General features: G+C 40.2%; 1 protein-coding gene across 1 annotated transcript; it reads right to left on the bottom strand.

Annotated features, from left to right (window-relative positions):
- Nucleotides 1–1,463: 1,463 nt before the first annotated feature.
- On the bottom strand, nucleotides 1,464–10,671 carry LOC146513651 (putative E3 ubiquitin-protein ligase HERC6). The gene is made up of 11 exons (XM_085165517.1): nucleotides 10,466–10,671; nucleotides 10,242–10,349; nucleotides 10,014–10,112; nucleotides 9,440–9,607; nucleotides 9,203–9,343; nucleotides 8,929–9,098; nucleotides 8,690–8,753; nucleotides 8,530–8,600; nucleotides 8,250–8,433; nucleotides 6,893–6,995; nucleotides 1,464–3,611 (listed from the first exon to the last, which is right to left on the bottom strand). Exons 1-11 carry the CDS (start codon nucleotides 10,658–10,660, stop codon nucleotides 3,442–3,444), a joined length of 1,473 nt encoding a protein of 490 aa, XP_085021643.1. The 5' UTR covers nucleotides 10,661–10,671; the 3' UTR covers nucleotides 1,464–3,441.
- Between the last annotated feature and the right edge of the window lie 3,457 nt (nucleotides 10,672–14,128).

Here is a 14,128-nt window from a genome sequence, read left to right on the forward strand (position 1 = left end):
ACAGCGGTCCCCAACCTTTTTTGCGCCACGGACCGGTTTATGCCCGACAATATTTTCATGGACCGGCCTTTAAGGTGTCGTGGATTAATACAACAAAATAAAACTAGTACCAGTACCGAAAAAAAGAAAATTTATTCATAACACATGTGAAAAGACCCAGGAAAACCAAGTAAATGATAAAAACGATAACAAAATAACGCTGAAAACCGATAAAAACCCTGAAAAAAACACATTTCACACCTGAGCCTCAACTCTCGCGGCCCGGTACCAAACGACTCATGGACCAGTACCGGTCCGAGGCCCGGGGGTTGGGGACCGCTGCAATGGAAGACTGCCGAGAGCTGACTAAACATTTAACACACTGAGCATAAGGCAACCCATTTCCAAGTTTTTTTAGTTGAGACCTAAACTGTTGTGCTGATTAAGGAAACAAGACATTTTTTGCCACATTAATGTCACGATCATCCTATTTTCTTTTTCTGCTGTGAATAAACCACCCAGATCTTTAAAGCCTTCTGCACTTTCACACATAATATTTCTCCAATTCTTTTTGGAAATAATTTCATCTTCATTTTGAAAACAACTGAACCCACACAGCTGGAGCTTCAGAGCCCAAACTAACCAAATGTAACTTTTCTTCAATCAGCGCAACAATTTTGAAGCTCTTAGTTTGTTTTGTCTGCTCACAGTTTGCTGTCTGCTTCTTCTACTTGGTCCACGATTATCTCTGCACCATCTTTCTCCTGTTGTATTTCTCCTCATGCTGCACCTTCATGTGTCCTGTCCTGAGATGTATTTTTCCTCATTGAAATCATCTGGGTAACAAATGAAGCCTTCATACTTATCAGGCTGCAGGAGTGGGCTCATTAATGTGTTAGCTATTATCTCCATCTCATCCAAAGCTTACATAACACGGGCATTTTCTTCTTGTTCATTTTAATTGACTTTCTTTACATGCACAAATCAAAAGTGTTGTCAGGTCAATCAAATCTGCAATGTTTTCTTTGATTTCTGATGAACACCTGTCTGTGCTCATTTTTACTGTACATTTCATGTTGACATCACCCAGAACAACATGTGTGTGTGTGACAACATGTGTGATGGCTCTTAGACATCTATATCCACTTCCAGGGTTTGGTGGCTACTTGTACTAGGGAGTGGCTTGTTTAGAGCAATATTTGTCACCATGCTTAGTTACTCAACTGAGACTATATATGGACGTCTGCAACCTCAGTTTCTATCGCTCATTCTTCCAGGTCATTTGGGATTATTTGAATTTTATTTGCCTTACACACCCATCCACACACTTCACAAATTACAGACATTGACTTTGTTTTTTAAATACATTCATTTTTTCAGTGAGGTGTCCATTTCTGTCTTTCCCCTTCAGCCAGGGGTGTGACATGAATGGTGGATGATGCATGTGATGACAGTCACACATAGTTAAGGGTAAACGCTGAACTTAATCACCTGAAATCATCATAAAACTTAGACTGAGAGGCAACAAAGACATTTATTATTTGTAGAGTAGTTTAAAAATATGTACAGCACCCTCATTTAATGTAATTAAAGGATGAAAGAGAGAGGGATTGGTTAATCCATAATGTTACAGATTTAGGGGCTTTCACACAGGACAGATCAACAATTGAATGACTCTATAAAATATATTGAGTCTTTGTATGCTCTAATGAAGCTCTGAGGTGTGCTGGATTTGATCGCTGTCAATAGACACAATTAATCTGACTGACAGAGAGAAGGCCAAGACCTCAGGAGGACAGTTCATCATCTTCTTATTCAGCTTGTTTTAGAACTGAAGATGAAGATGAGAGGTGAAATGTCTGCATGCCCTCTGCTGGGAGTGAGTGAAAACACTTTTACTGACGGCTGGATCTAAATACTGAGTTTGGTGCCAAACGCACCATTAAACAGGGAACATGTCTATAGAAGAAGAAGATCTTGTCTTGTTAGGAACTTAAATTGTAAATTTCGAGTGTTGGAGCTGTTTGCCTGTCAAACCACGGACCATGAGCATGGAGCGGGAGTCAGGAGCACGTTCACCAAAACCACTTCTTTCCTTCTGTTTCACGATTGTTCACATTTCTCACTGTAAATAAACACACTGACTCTGATGGGAAAGTCCTGCATTTGGTCCCGGTTCTTGACATAAATAATAAACACTTTGATTTAGAAACTGCATTTTGTGTTTACTTGTGTGATCATTGTCTTATATTTAAATTTGTTTAATGATCTGAACCAGTTTTTCACATCACTGTACGTACGTAGAAGTTCTGCTCAAACTCTATGAACAGAATCATTCTAACAATGTGAACCAAGCTGTCACTGCATCTGTACTAATGCTCAGTTTGTAAGAACAGACATGCTACAAAACAACCCCAAGACATGCGGGGTTCTTCAGAGGATAAAGTGCTGGTGCCGTGTTCCACCGCCAGACTTGCACACAATGTTGCAGAGATGTGCCAGCCAGGAATGCACAGGAGCCTTAAAGCCATTTCCAGAACTTTTTTTTTTTTTAAGTTAATTGAAATTGAAATGTTTAATCATGTAGATTAAAGAAAATAAGAAAGTTACAAAGTATATTTATATGAAACATGTGAACACTTACTGCATTTGATGTATTTTAACGATATATAATGCGTGTTATGGAATGTAACAACTGAATATGTGTAATTTTGCCACCCCATTTGATTTCCGTGCCACCCTAAGAAAATTTCTCTATCCGCCCCTTCAGTGTTACAATGTTATGTCTTCTGTTCAGTACAGTAAAAAAAACCCAAAAACATTTATTGTTGATCACTTAAGGATCATCTTATTGTTGCTCAGGGCCTCTGTGAGTTTGGTTTGCATGATCTCCTTAGTTGAATATGACGGCAGCTCCAAGGTTAAGAAGCACGTGTGTGTGTTTGACTTGCATCTTGATTTTGTCCATACTGAGAATGGGCACGCGGTCAAATCCTGTCACAAACCCCAGAGGAGGAAAAAAGTCAAACTCAAAGAATAAAGTGATAAATAATACAGAAGTGCTCTATTGGATTGTATCACATAGTCAGATGTTTATAGAAATATAGTAGTTATAAAGCAATACATTCTCCTGTTCATGTTTGTCTGAGCATAAAAATTAGATTTGATTCATAAGAATTATAATGCAGCCGTAACTTAAATTATTGGATAAATTATGACATATTAAGAAAAGTCAGATAATTCTAAAGTGCCTTATGATGCTGATGCTGTTACACAGCTGTCTTATGTAGGGATGTTGAATTTTTTGCATTTGCTATAGTGTAATATTATTGTAATGCACAGTGTAAATTATCCTGAAATTATCCTCAGCACAGACACAGTGCACGCTCCTTTAGAGCTGCATACGATCCACCATCACAGTGTGAAATCTGTATCTGCTAGCAGGGCCTCTGTCAGTCTGTCTCACATGATCTCCTTAGTTGAGTAAAAAGGCAGATACAGATTAGAGTGACATGTCTCTGACTCAGGGAAGTGCTGATCACAGGTGCCGCTCTGAATTTGCTTAACCCGAACCTCCATATGGACCTGGTCCATGCCAAGAATTGGAGCTCTTCTATAACCAGTCAGGAACCCTGAAGAACAACAATGGAAAGAAAATATAATTTTACTTAATTAATGATAGTTAGACAGCTATCAAGGTCAGTATATTGTGAAAAAGCTCATCAATATCCAAAAAATTCTAACAATTCTATATGAAGATAGCACTGCTCATCATTTTTGGTCATTTGGTTGGCTCACCTAAGCTAGCTTATACTAAAAATGTTATCTCATTAAGCAAATAATTAACAACTTTTTAGTGAATTTGAAAACTTTTACATACATCTTATCATCATCACATCACAGGAAAAGTATTTTTGCATATGTCTGTGAAGGTTCTCAGTCATCCAGGTCATCGTAGTCAAAGGAGCTTGCGAAGAAAAGCGTCTGGACTTCTTTAAGTTACTTGAAGACATTTCACCTCTCATCCGAGAGGCTTCTTCAGTTCTAAGGTCAAATGGTGGAAAGTCCCAGATATAACCCTAGTGGGAGTTTCCCCCCACAGAGGGACAAAAGGACCCCCTGATGATCCTCTAATCGCCTGAGCCAAGGTGTGGAACTGGGTGTGGGTCCCAATCAGCCAGAGTTTCGGGTGAGTTCATTGTGAAACCTGGCCCCACCTTATCATGCGAATTCCTGAGGTCAGATGGCCCAGGGTGTGAGTGGGCGTTAAGGCGTCTGGGAAGGGATCTCAAAACTGGATTATAGATGGCAGAGAGTTGGTGTCGTAAACCACCGCCTCTGTTCAAAGATGGTCGCTCACAGTGGACATAGATGGCTTCTTTCACTCCTCTTTCAAACCATCTGTCCTCTCTGTCCAAAATGTGAACATTGGCATCCTCGAAGGAGTGTCCTTTATCCTTAAGATGCAGATGGACTGCTGAGTCTTGTCCTGTGGAGGTGGCTCTTCTGTGTTGTGCCATGCGCTTGTGAAGTGGCTGTTTGGTCTCTCCAATGTAGAGGTCTGGGCATTCCTCGCTGCACTGTACAGCATACACCACATTGTTAAGTCTGTGTTTTGGCGTTTTGTCTTTCGGGTGAACCAGTTTTTGTCTGAGTGTGTTGCTGGGTCTGAAGTACACCGGGATGTCATGCTTGGAGAAAACCCTCCTGAGTTTCTCTGATACACCGGCTACATAGGGGATGACAATGTTGTTGCGTCTGTCCTTCTTATCCTCCTTCGCTGGTGTCTGATCTTCTTTTCTGTGCCTCTTTGCTGACTTTAAGAATGCCCATTTAGGGTAGCCGCACGTTTTGAGTGCTTCCTTTACATGTGTGTGTTCCTTCTTTTTCCATTCAGGCTTAGAGGGAACATGTTCTGCCCGGTGGTGTAGGGTCCTAATTACTCCAAGTTTGTGTTCCAGAGGGTGATGGGAGTCAAACAGGAGGTACTGGTCCGTGTGTGTGGGCTTCCGGTAAACTTTGATGTTGAGGTTGCCATTCTCTTCAATGTGCACAGCGCAGTCCAGGAAAGGCAAACAGTCGTCCTTTGTGTCTTCCCTGGTGAACTTGATGTTTTTATCCACAGCGTTGATGTGCGCAGTGAAGGATTCCACTTCTTGTGTCTTGATTTTGACCCAGGTGTCGTCTACATATCTGTACCAGTGGCTGGGTACTCTTCCTTTGAAAGAGCCAAGAGCCTTCCTTTCCACTTCCTCCATGTAAAGGTTGGCTACAATAGGTGACACAGGGGAGCCCATGGCACAGCCATGTTTTTGTCTGTAATAGCCTTCGTTGTATTTGAAATATGTAGTGGTGAGGCAGAGGTCTAACAGTGTGCAAATCTGATCGGGTGTGAAGTTGGTCCTGTCCTCCAAGGAGTTGTCTTCTTGTAGTCGTTTTCTGACAGTCTCCACTGCCTCCGTGGTGGGTATGCACGTGAAGAGAGAGACTACATCAAAGGACACCATGGTTTCATCTGGATCCAGGGTAAGTTTCTGGACCTTGTCAGTGAAGTCGGTGGAGTTCTTGATGTGGTGTGGGGTGTTCCCCACGAGAGGAGCAAGGATGGTAGCAAGGTGTTTTGCAATGTTATAAGTGGCTGAGTTTATGCTACTGACTATGGGTCTGAGTGGGACAGCTTCCTTGTGGATTTTTGGAAGTCCGTAAATGCAGGGTATGGCATCCCCTGGGTAAAGGCGGTGATAAGTAAGGCGGTCAATGATTTTGTCCTTTTCCAAGTCTTGAAGGCAAGCTATAACTTTCTTTTTGTAGCTGCTTGTGGGGTCTCGCTTTAAGGCTTCGTAGGTATTGTTGTCACTGAGGAGAGTAGTGATCTTTGTATGGTAATCTGTAGTGTTTAGGACCACGGTGCATCTTCCCTTATCCGCTGGTAAAACAGTGATGTTGTGGTTTTTGCTCAGGGAAGTGACGGCCTTCTTTTCCTGTATTGTGAGGTTGGACGGAGGGACTTTGGCACTGGAGAGGGTGGCTGAGACTTTCATCCTGATTTGCTCTGCTTCTGTCTGTGATAATTTATTAATCCGTATGGCAGATTCTGTGGCTGTGATGAGGTCCACTATGGGCAACTGTTGTGGAGAAATGGCAAAATTGAGACCTTTGGCTAATGGGCTAATTGAGACCTTAGAACTGAAGAAGCCTCTCGGATGAGAGGTGAAACGTCTTCAAGTAACTTAAAGAAGTCCAGACGCTTTTCTTCGCAAGCTCCTTTGACTATTTTTGCATATTTGTCACATTTATGTGTAATAAGTAAATACAATTGTTAATTTCTAATTTCATTGATTAACGGAAAAAAATATTCAAGCCTAGCTGGCCCTATGTGAAAAAGCAATTGACCTCTAAATGTATTAACTGGTGGAAGCATCCTGGCAGCAAGAACTGCAGTCAAGTGTTTGTGATAACTGGTAATGAATCTTTACAGAGCTTTGGGAGGAATTTTGGCCCACTTTCCTTGGCATACGTTTTTGTACTTTGAACAAGCATAATAAAAACAGAATCAGGGCCCAGTGCAAAAACACATGGCTTTTTAAAAAGGCTTAACCAGGCTATGAAGAATCTTTAATTTGACTGAAATATTGTTATTAAGGTATATTCGTCAGATCTACTGACCTATTCAGATTATAGTAAGAGAGTCACTACGTTGTCATTATACTTAAAATCATCTGTCAGAATTTGAGGTGTTGCGTCTCTTTTGCATTTGATGACTAACTCAACCATAAAGCAGCTTTACAGTATATTAATCAGAACAATGCTGCTCTCTAATATATCTTGGTAAAGTGCAGAAAAATCGAATGTTTTATATGATACAGTGTGATTTCAGTAACATATCATAATGGAGGCTTCAGCAAGTACTTACGAAGGAAATCTTTCCTCTGCTCTTCAGTTAGTTCATCAAATACCTCCCAAAACATCTGTATGGTGGGGTGGCGGTCATGATATTTCCAACCATAACTTGTGTTCTGAAAACAGTGAAAATGACTGTTATAATCATAGAGTTTGTAAGGTCAGGCATATATACACTATGTTGCCAAAAGTATTCCCTAACCCATCCAAATCATTAAATTAATGTGTTCCAATCACTTCCATGGACACAGGTGTATTAAATCAAGCACATAGACATGCAGACTACTTCTACAAACATGTGTGAAAGGATGAGTCGCTCTCAGGAACTGAATGAATTCCAGCATGGTAATGTGATAGGATGCACCAGTGCAACAAGTCCAGTCATGAAATTTCCTTGCTATTAAATATTCCATAGTCAGCTGTTAGTGATATTATAACAAAGTGGAAGTAATTGGAAATGACAGCTAGTCAGCTGATGCTAAGGCTCATAGTGCACTTAAGTCACCAATATCTGCAGTCTGCTGTTGTTACAGATGTCCAAACTTCATTGGTTTCCATGGCTGAGCAGCTGCATCCCAGCCTTACACTGACAAACACAATGCAAAGCGTCAGATTGAGTGATTTAAGCATCTCAACACTGGACTCTAAAGCAGTGGAGATGTGTTTACTGGAGTGACGAATCACACTTCTCTGACTGGCAATCCGATGGATGTGTCAGGGTTTGGTGGCTGCCAACTTGTCTGACTGCACTGTGCCAAGTGTAAAGTGTGGTGGAGGAGCGGTTTTGTTGTGGGGCTGTTTATCAGGAGTTGGGTTCGCCCCCTTAGTGCCGGTGAAAGGAACTCTCAATGCTTCAGCATATCAAGACAATTTCATGCTTCCAGTTTGGGGATGGCCACTTTCTGTTCCAACATGGCTGGGCACCAGTGCACAAAACAAGGTCCATAAAGCCATGGAAGAGTGAGTTTGGTGTAGAAGAACTGGACTAGCCTCCACAGAGTCCTGACCTCACCCTGATAGAACATATTTGGGATGAATTAGAGCAGCAACTATGAGCCAGGCCTTCTCCAACATCAGTGTCTGACACCACAAATGCACTTCTGGAAGAACAGTCAAAAAAATTCCCATAAACACAATTAAACCTTGTGGAAAGCTTTCCCAGAAGAGTTGAAGCAGTTATAGCTGCGAAGGGTGGGCTGACTATTATATTATACTATCATACAAAAGTCTGGATTAAGACTGAGATGTGACTCAAGTTCATATTTGTGTTAAAGCAGCCGACTGAGTGCTTTTGGCAGTATGCAGTACACAGTTATTGTGCTACAGGACAGCTGTGAAACTACAGCCTGTGTCTGTTTGGCTGACTGTACCTGTTTGAACTTTTCCCAGTCATACACGTCCTGGCCGACCAGCACTCCCTGCAGCTCCTCTGGTCGAAACAGCCTCACCAAATCCTGGTCACACACCAGGAAGAAGCCTCGCTTGAACTCCTGGAACAGACTCTCCACTGATGTGTTGAAGGCATGATTCACATAGGCCTCCACAAACTCCTTCCTGTTTAGTAGGGAAAATTTTAAATCAGCAAACATTTCACAGAGATAAAGGTGCTGCAGATGAACCTCACAAGCATGTCATGTTTTATATGCTTACTTATTTTGACCTGTCAGTGGCTTTCCAGGAGTTTGAGGATCCAGGTCAACTTTTATTCCATCCCAGATTATCTGTAAATTAGTTATAAATCAGATGAGTTTAGCTGCAAAACCTGAGAATGAGACAGATTACTGATCATCTTCTATAGTAAAACACATACCAAAAAGTCCATGTAGAGATTATCCAGAACATCATCTTCATAGTTTAAGATGGTCTGCAGACTCCTTTAAAGAAATTCAAACAAAAAGTTGTATTAAAAGAAGTTCAACTATGTACATTTTACAGCAGTCACAAGTTACTGTAACCACCACAACTTGAAATACATTTTCTTCTGCTTGTCCGGGGCCAGGCTGTGGGACCAGCAGCAGCTTGTGTTACTGAAATGAAATGGATACTTACCGTCCAACAGTCGGGCTGAACTCCATCATATCCTCCAGTGTCGGCTCTAAACTGAGTAGCTTCTTGAACAGAACCAGTGGGAATGGTAAGTGTATGATACACTGGTTGTACAAGGCCAAGCCACAGAGTAGTCCAAACAGGAAGAAGTTTCTCTTGCTCTCCTCTGTTGCCTGCATTAATAAAAGTTCACTTTGGTTCTATTATTGCTTATTGTTAAAACTTTAATCCTTTAACCAATTTTATACAGTTGGTGGGCTCAGTTTTAAAGTCTTACATTGGAGGGAAACCATGCCAGGGTTTTGGAGTCATTGAGCATGAACATCCCAGATTCTTCTGACACCATTTTAAGAAACAGGTGGTGAAAAAGGTCTCGTTTGTAGACATCTTTGATGTTTGGATCCTCATCAAAATAGACCTGAGAAATATAAATATTAGAGATGCTTCTGGAAAGAACAGTTGCAGAAGAATGGCTATGCATTAATCATCAGGTGAAAATCAATCAAATATTCACCACAAGTGGCTTCTTGAAGTCGCTGTGAGCAGCAGCTGCCAGCTCTCTGAAGGTGCTTTTGAAAAGTGATGCGCGCTGCAGCTGCAGTTTAAAAAATTTGGGTTTTGGCTGAGGAATCCATCCGTAAGGAAGAACAAAAACCATCTGTGGAGGCGCCTGCTGTTCCTTCTGCAAGACAAAACAAAGTATCATGATTTTAAAAGAAATTCTCTATTTAAATTCCAATTGTGATGTATATAAGGCAGCTGGAGAACCAAGTGAGCTAGACCGGCTCTTGCTTCTGTTCTGAGGTTCTGAAACTGACGCCTGCCTGAACTGTGAGAGAACTAAAACAAATAAAACAACAAAATGTTGGAATCTTTTGCAGCTCTGAGGGCAGCTGCTGATTTATGATTGTATTCTGTTACTTTATTTTCTGTTGTGACTCCTTTGTTTTTTATAGATGGTTGTTTTGTCTGTTATATAAAACTGCTGAATAGTGTAGCTTTAAAGTGCGATCACTAATACACACTAACGCAGACTGGAAAATTACAAATTCTGCTTTTGTTTTCCTATAACAGGGTGGTGAAGTTACCTGAGTGAATGCAGAATTCATGTCAAAAACCAGTTTCTTTGATTTCAGATCCATCACAAATGGGTACTTGCAAAGAATCACAGGCAGATCATCTGCATTCTGGAAAAACAAAGAAACAACCCACATAAACAGTTAGTGAGCTTAACAGTGTGTTAACATGAATGAGTCATTTTCTGGGTTGACTGCCATCTTAGCAGGTTCAACGTACTTGTTGTCAGCTGACCTCACCTTGAGTTTTGACTTTGTTCGCCAACGTTTGAGATCCTCCTTTAGAAACATCTGGCTAAGCTCGAGGCAAAAAGTTGTTTCTGGGATTTTCTTGTTTATCTCATTGGTCTTAAAACAAGAAGTGGTAGTATTTGTTATACTGGCTGTGTGAAAATCCAACTTTTTTTGTTGAAAAGCTGAGCAGTAATACATTTAATTAAATTTTGATAATTTCTGATACTGACATTGTACATATGCTGGAGGATTAGCAGTACGTTTCTGGCTTGAGCGTTGCAAGAAGCAGACTTAAAGATTGGGATCCACGAGAGGGCCGTCTTCCACACCTGAACATATCTGATCGTGTCGGAGGGTGACAGTGAGGACCACCATTCCCCTGAGGATGACAAAGTTACAGTCAGCTCTTCACTGGCTGATATCATGGATTAAGACGTCTAGAGTGTTCGTTAGAATAAAATGCTATCATTTAATACATTGATGCATTCAAACAATATATACTAATCCAATAAATACACTTTTAATAGACGTGCTGAAGATTTTAAAGTTGTTAAAGTCTGCCTAAATATATGCCTGAACAACAGACTTTAAAATTGCTTTAAAAACAATTAAATGACATTAAATAATAATTGAGTTGTGACATAATTATGAGCTCTAAATCGCAAAGCTTCAGCAAGGTTTTGGACTAATTCCTCAGATTTGTTAAATTAGTTGTTAGTTTAGTGTTTTTTGCATAGGTGAGATTGTGTTATGAGAAATGCATTAACTGCTTTGAGAACTGTTGGAGTTGGATAGAATGATGTTGATGTGAGAACTGCACTAAAGTCGGGACAGCCAGTAAGAAAATAGTAGGTGTCACCGTACCTAACATCTGGACGCTTTCATTGGGGAGTCGTTGCATGGTAGCAGCGACTGCATCAGCAAGCTTTTTGCTCTGTTGCCATCTGCATTTCTGTATGCATGCATGCAGAAGTTGATTGAGAAGCAGGAAGATCCTCAATCCTTCCACTCCCACAGGGTTCATATCAACAGATGGAAGCAGCTGCAGAACAGCAGTCTCAGCCTGCTGATGCAACTTGTTATTAATTAAAAGTTTAATTAAAGTCCACTTCTTACTTTTTTAGTTAATTACTCATCAGGTTACAAACGTGTGTTAGTCACATTCCAGTTCGATACCTCTGCAAAAACAACATCTTGCATCACCAGCTTCTCAAAACTTTGCAGTGCAAGTGACAAGTCCAAACCGGAGTACGTTGGTGAGGTTTGGAAATGTTTATCTTTGCTGACATGAAGAAAATGACAAATGTGTATATTCAAATGTTAAATTCAACAGACATAAAGAAGTCATGATCATGCTCATAAATGGTGTTCTTACCTCCTGTCAAGAAAGCTTTGATTCATACAGGATGGAGATGTGAGCATCCTGTGAATTTCCCTGTGAAGAGTTCATGAGGTTAGTCAGTAACACTAAGACTACAGTGTACATGCTGTGCAGCAAACCAGTTACATACAACAACAATAACAGCTGCTTTTGTGTTAGACTTACTCTTTTAGATTTCCACATTTCTTTTAGATCCACAGCTTTGGATCATATGCAGAGACCCATTTGTCAATCATGTTATCAATAGAGTGTTCTGTCACCTTGTTCTTTGTGCCACTGCCTGACTCGTTATCAGCGCCCTGTGAAAGAAGCAAAGGTTCATGTTTGGTTTAGACACATGACCTCACATGTAGATATAACTGGTAAAGCCATGTTTACATCCTCCCACAGGTATCCTTACTGCACTGTATGCATTTGTGCTGGTACCTCATTAGGTGTGCATGTTGCAAATGAAGTGTTTCCTCCTGCATAGATGTTAGAAATGTCTAGAATAAAAACAGATGAGAAATTATCTACCTAAGAGTCAACTGTACTGTATGGGATGGTTTTTCAGTTCCAGAAAGAAAGATAAGATATAGCGACTTGCTCTTACAGTGGGCTTAATTTGTGACATTTAGGTAATAAACCTTTTTGTTGTTAACTGTGGTTAACTTGGTTATTTGGATCAAATTCAGGTCCAGTTTTATTTGCTTAATATATTTTTTCATCAGCACTTTAAAAACATACAGCAGAAAACCTAAAACCTGCCGTGAGTTCATGACATTTATTTTTAGATTATTTTGAGTTTTCCAGTATTTGATGTGTGGCCAAACATTTTGTCTATGATTATATTCAAGCCCTTATAGTCAGAATTACTAATTATTTTAAACTAAAGGTATACCCAATTATCTATTGGGCTATTGGCTCATCTGTGTTACACCTGCAGCAAGTGCAAAGCCCAACAGTGCAGCTCCTCACTGGTTTCAGAAGACTCAGTACCTCTGAGTAGCACTTTTTATTGCTGCATAGTGAATATATGTGTGTGTCATTGTCAGGTTTATAAACTCTATCTATACAGTTGGATGTGACACACCTTAATTATTATTATAATAATACAATTATTTTATTGTTACTGTTATTTTTGTGTAATTGTAAACTGAATTGACTCTTCTGTTCAGATAAATGTATTTACCATGTGGCAGTTGCACAGGTAGTGGCACTGATGCCTGAGTCTCTTCTCCACGTCCCAGCTGCCCTTGTTCATTACACCCAAACGAGTAAACCTTCTTGGATTCTGTCAGTACCAGTGTGTGATAGCTGATTGAGAAAAGAGTGCATGAAAAGGAAAGTCCACAATGTAAAACATGCTTTTTCAAAGGTTTTAAACATCTGTGTTGTTGGTGGACCTCAGTATACATTTTTGTTCAGAATGGTAATTGCTAAGAAAATGATCTTGACTCTCTGGAAGTCGGATATTGTAGCTCAATTCAAAATGTGGCTAACAGAACTGACTGCTCTGTTACACGTGGAGAGGATTAGGTACACATCAGCGGACAAACTTAGTCATTTCTTTGATGTGTGGCAGCCATTTTTAGATCACGTATTAAAACAAAGTTCTCTTTGATCGATCGCAAATAATTCAGCGTACCACCTCAGCGTTTTATTTCTGTTTATTGCCGGTGCTGAAGTAGTATTTTTGTTGTTGCAGCGTAATATTTTTCCTTATTTGTGTGTTTTTCCCCTTGCTGTTGTGTTGTCTGTTTTCTTTTATTGTTTTTTGTTTGTTTGTTTGTTTGTTTGTTTGTTTTTTTTGGGGGGGGTTGTGTGTTTTTTGTCTTATTTTTCTTATATCAAAAAATCTCAATAAACACACTTAAAAAAAAAACGGCATCAAAAAAGTCACGGTCATCAGAGCAACATCAGAGAAACAATAAAGTCTAACCATGGAAGGTTTTTATAAATATATGCATAAAAACACAAAGAACATCAACAATGAGCACCTTTTGTTTTGCTGAAAGTGATATAGCTTTCTGTTACCATCAACTGAAACCGCCAACATTTCAGGTGTGCATGCTGGGCAGCTGAAGCTGACATCACAGCACAGCTGGTCTTCCTCATCAAGAAAGCTGTGCTGCAGTGCATCGCTGTTGGCACGCCCAGTCTGTATGTACAGAAATATAACAGAGGAATAAATATTTGCATCTGCTTATTGAAAAACAATATCAAAGAAACACTTCACTCACCCTTCCCTCACACTTGCAGTTGCTTGCAAAAGTATTCGCCCCCCTCAGATCTGTGGCAAGATCTGAAAACTGCTGTTCACAAACGCTGTCCATCTAATCTGACTGAGCTGGAGCTGTTTTGCAAAGAAGAATGGGCAAAGATTTCAGTCTCTAGATGTGCAAAGCTGGTAGAGACAGACCCTAAAAGACTGGCAGCTGGAATTGCAGCAAAAGGTGGTTCTACAAAGTATTGACTCAGGGGGCTGAATAATTACGCACACCCCACTTTTCAGTTATTTATTTGTAAAAGA

The sequence above is a fragment of the Neolamprologus multifasciatus genome, chromosome 7 (assembly GCF_963576455.1).
Source record: "Neolamprologus multifasciatus chromosome 7, fNeoMul1.2, whole genome shotgun sequence".
Lineage (NCBI taxonomy): Eukaryota > Metazoa > Chordata > Actinopteri > Cichliformes > Cichlidae > Neolamprologus > Neolamprologus multifasciatus.

Excerpts from the sequence above, each read along its gene's own strand:
- LOC146513651 (XM_085165517.1), bottom strand. The coding sequence starts at position 10,660 with ATGATATCAGCCAGTGAAGAGCTGACTGTAACTTTGTCATCCTCAGGG. Across the intron at positions 9,344-9,439 it reads ACTTCAAGAAGCCACTTGTG|GTCTATTTTGATGAGGATCC; the intron begins GTGAATATTTGA and ends TATATTTCTCAG. Across the intron at positions 8,754-8,928 it reads TTCAGCCCGACTGTTGGACG|GAGTCTGCAGACCATCTTAA; the intron begins GTAAGTATCCAT and ends ATTTCTTTAAAG.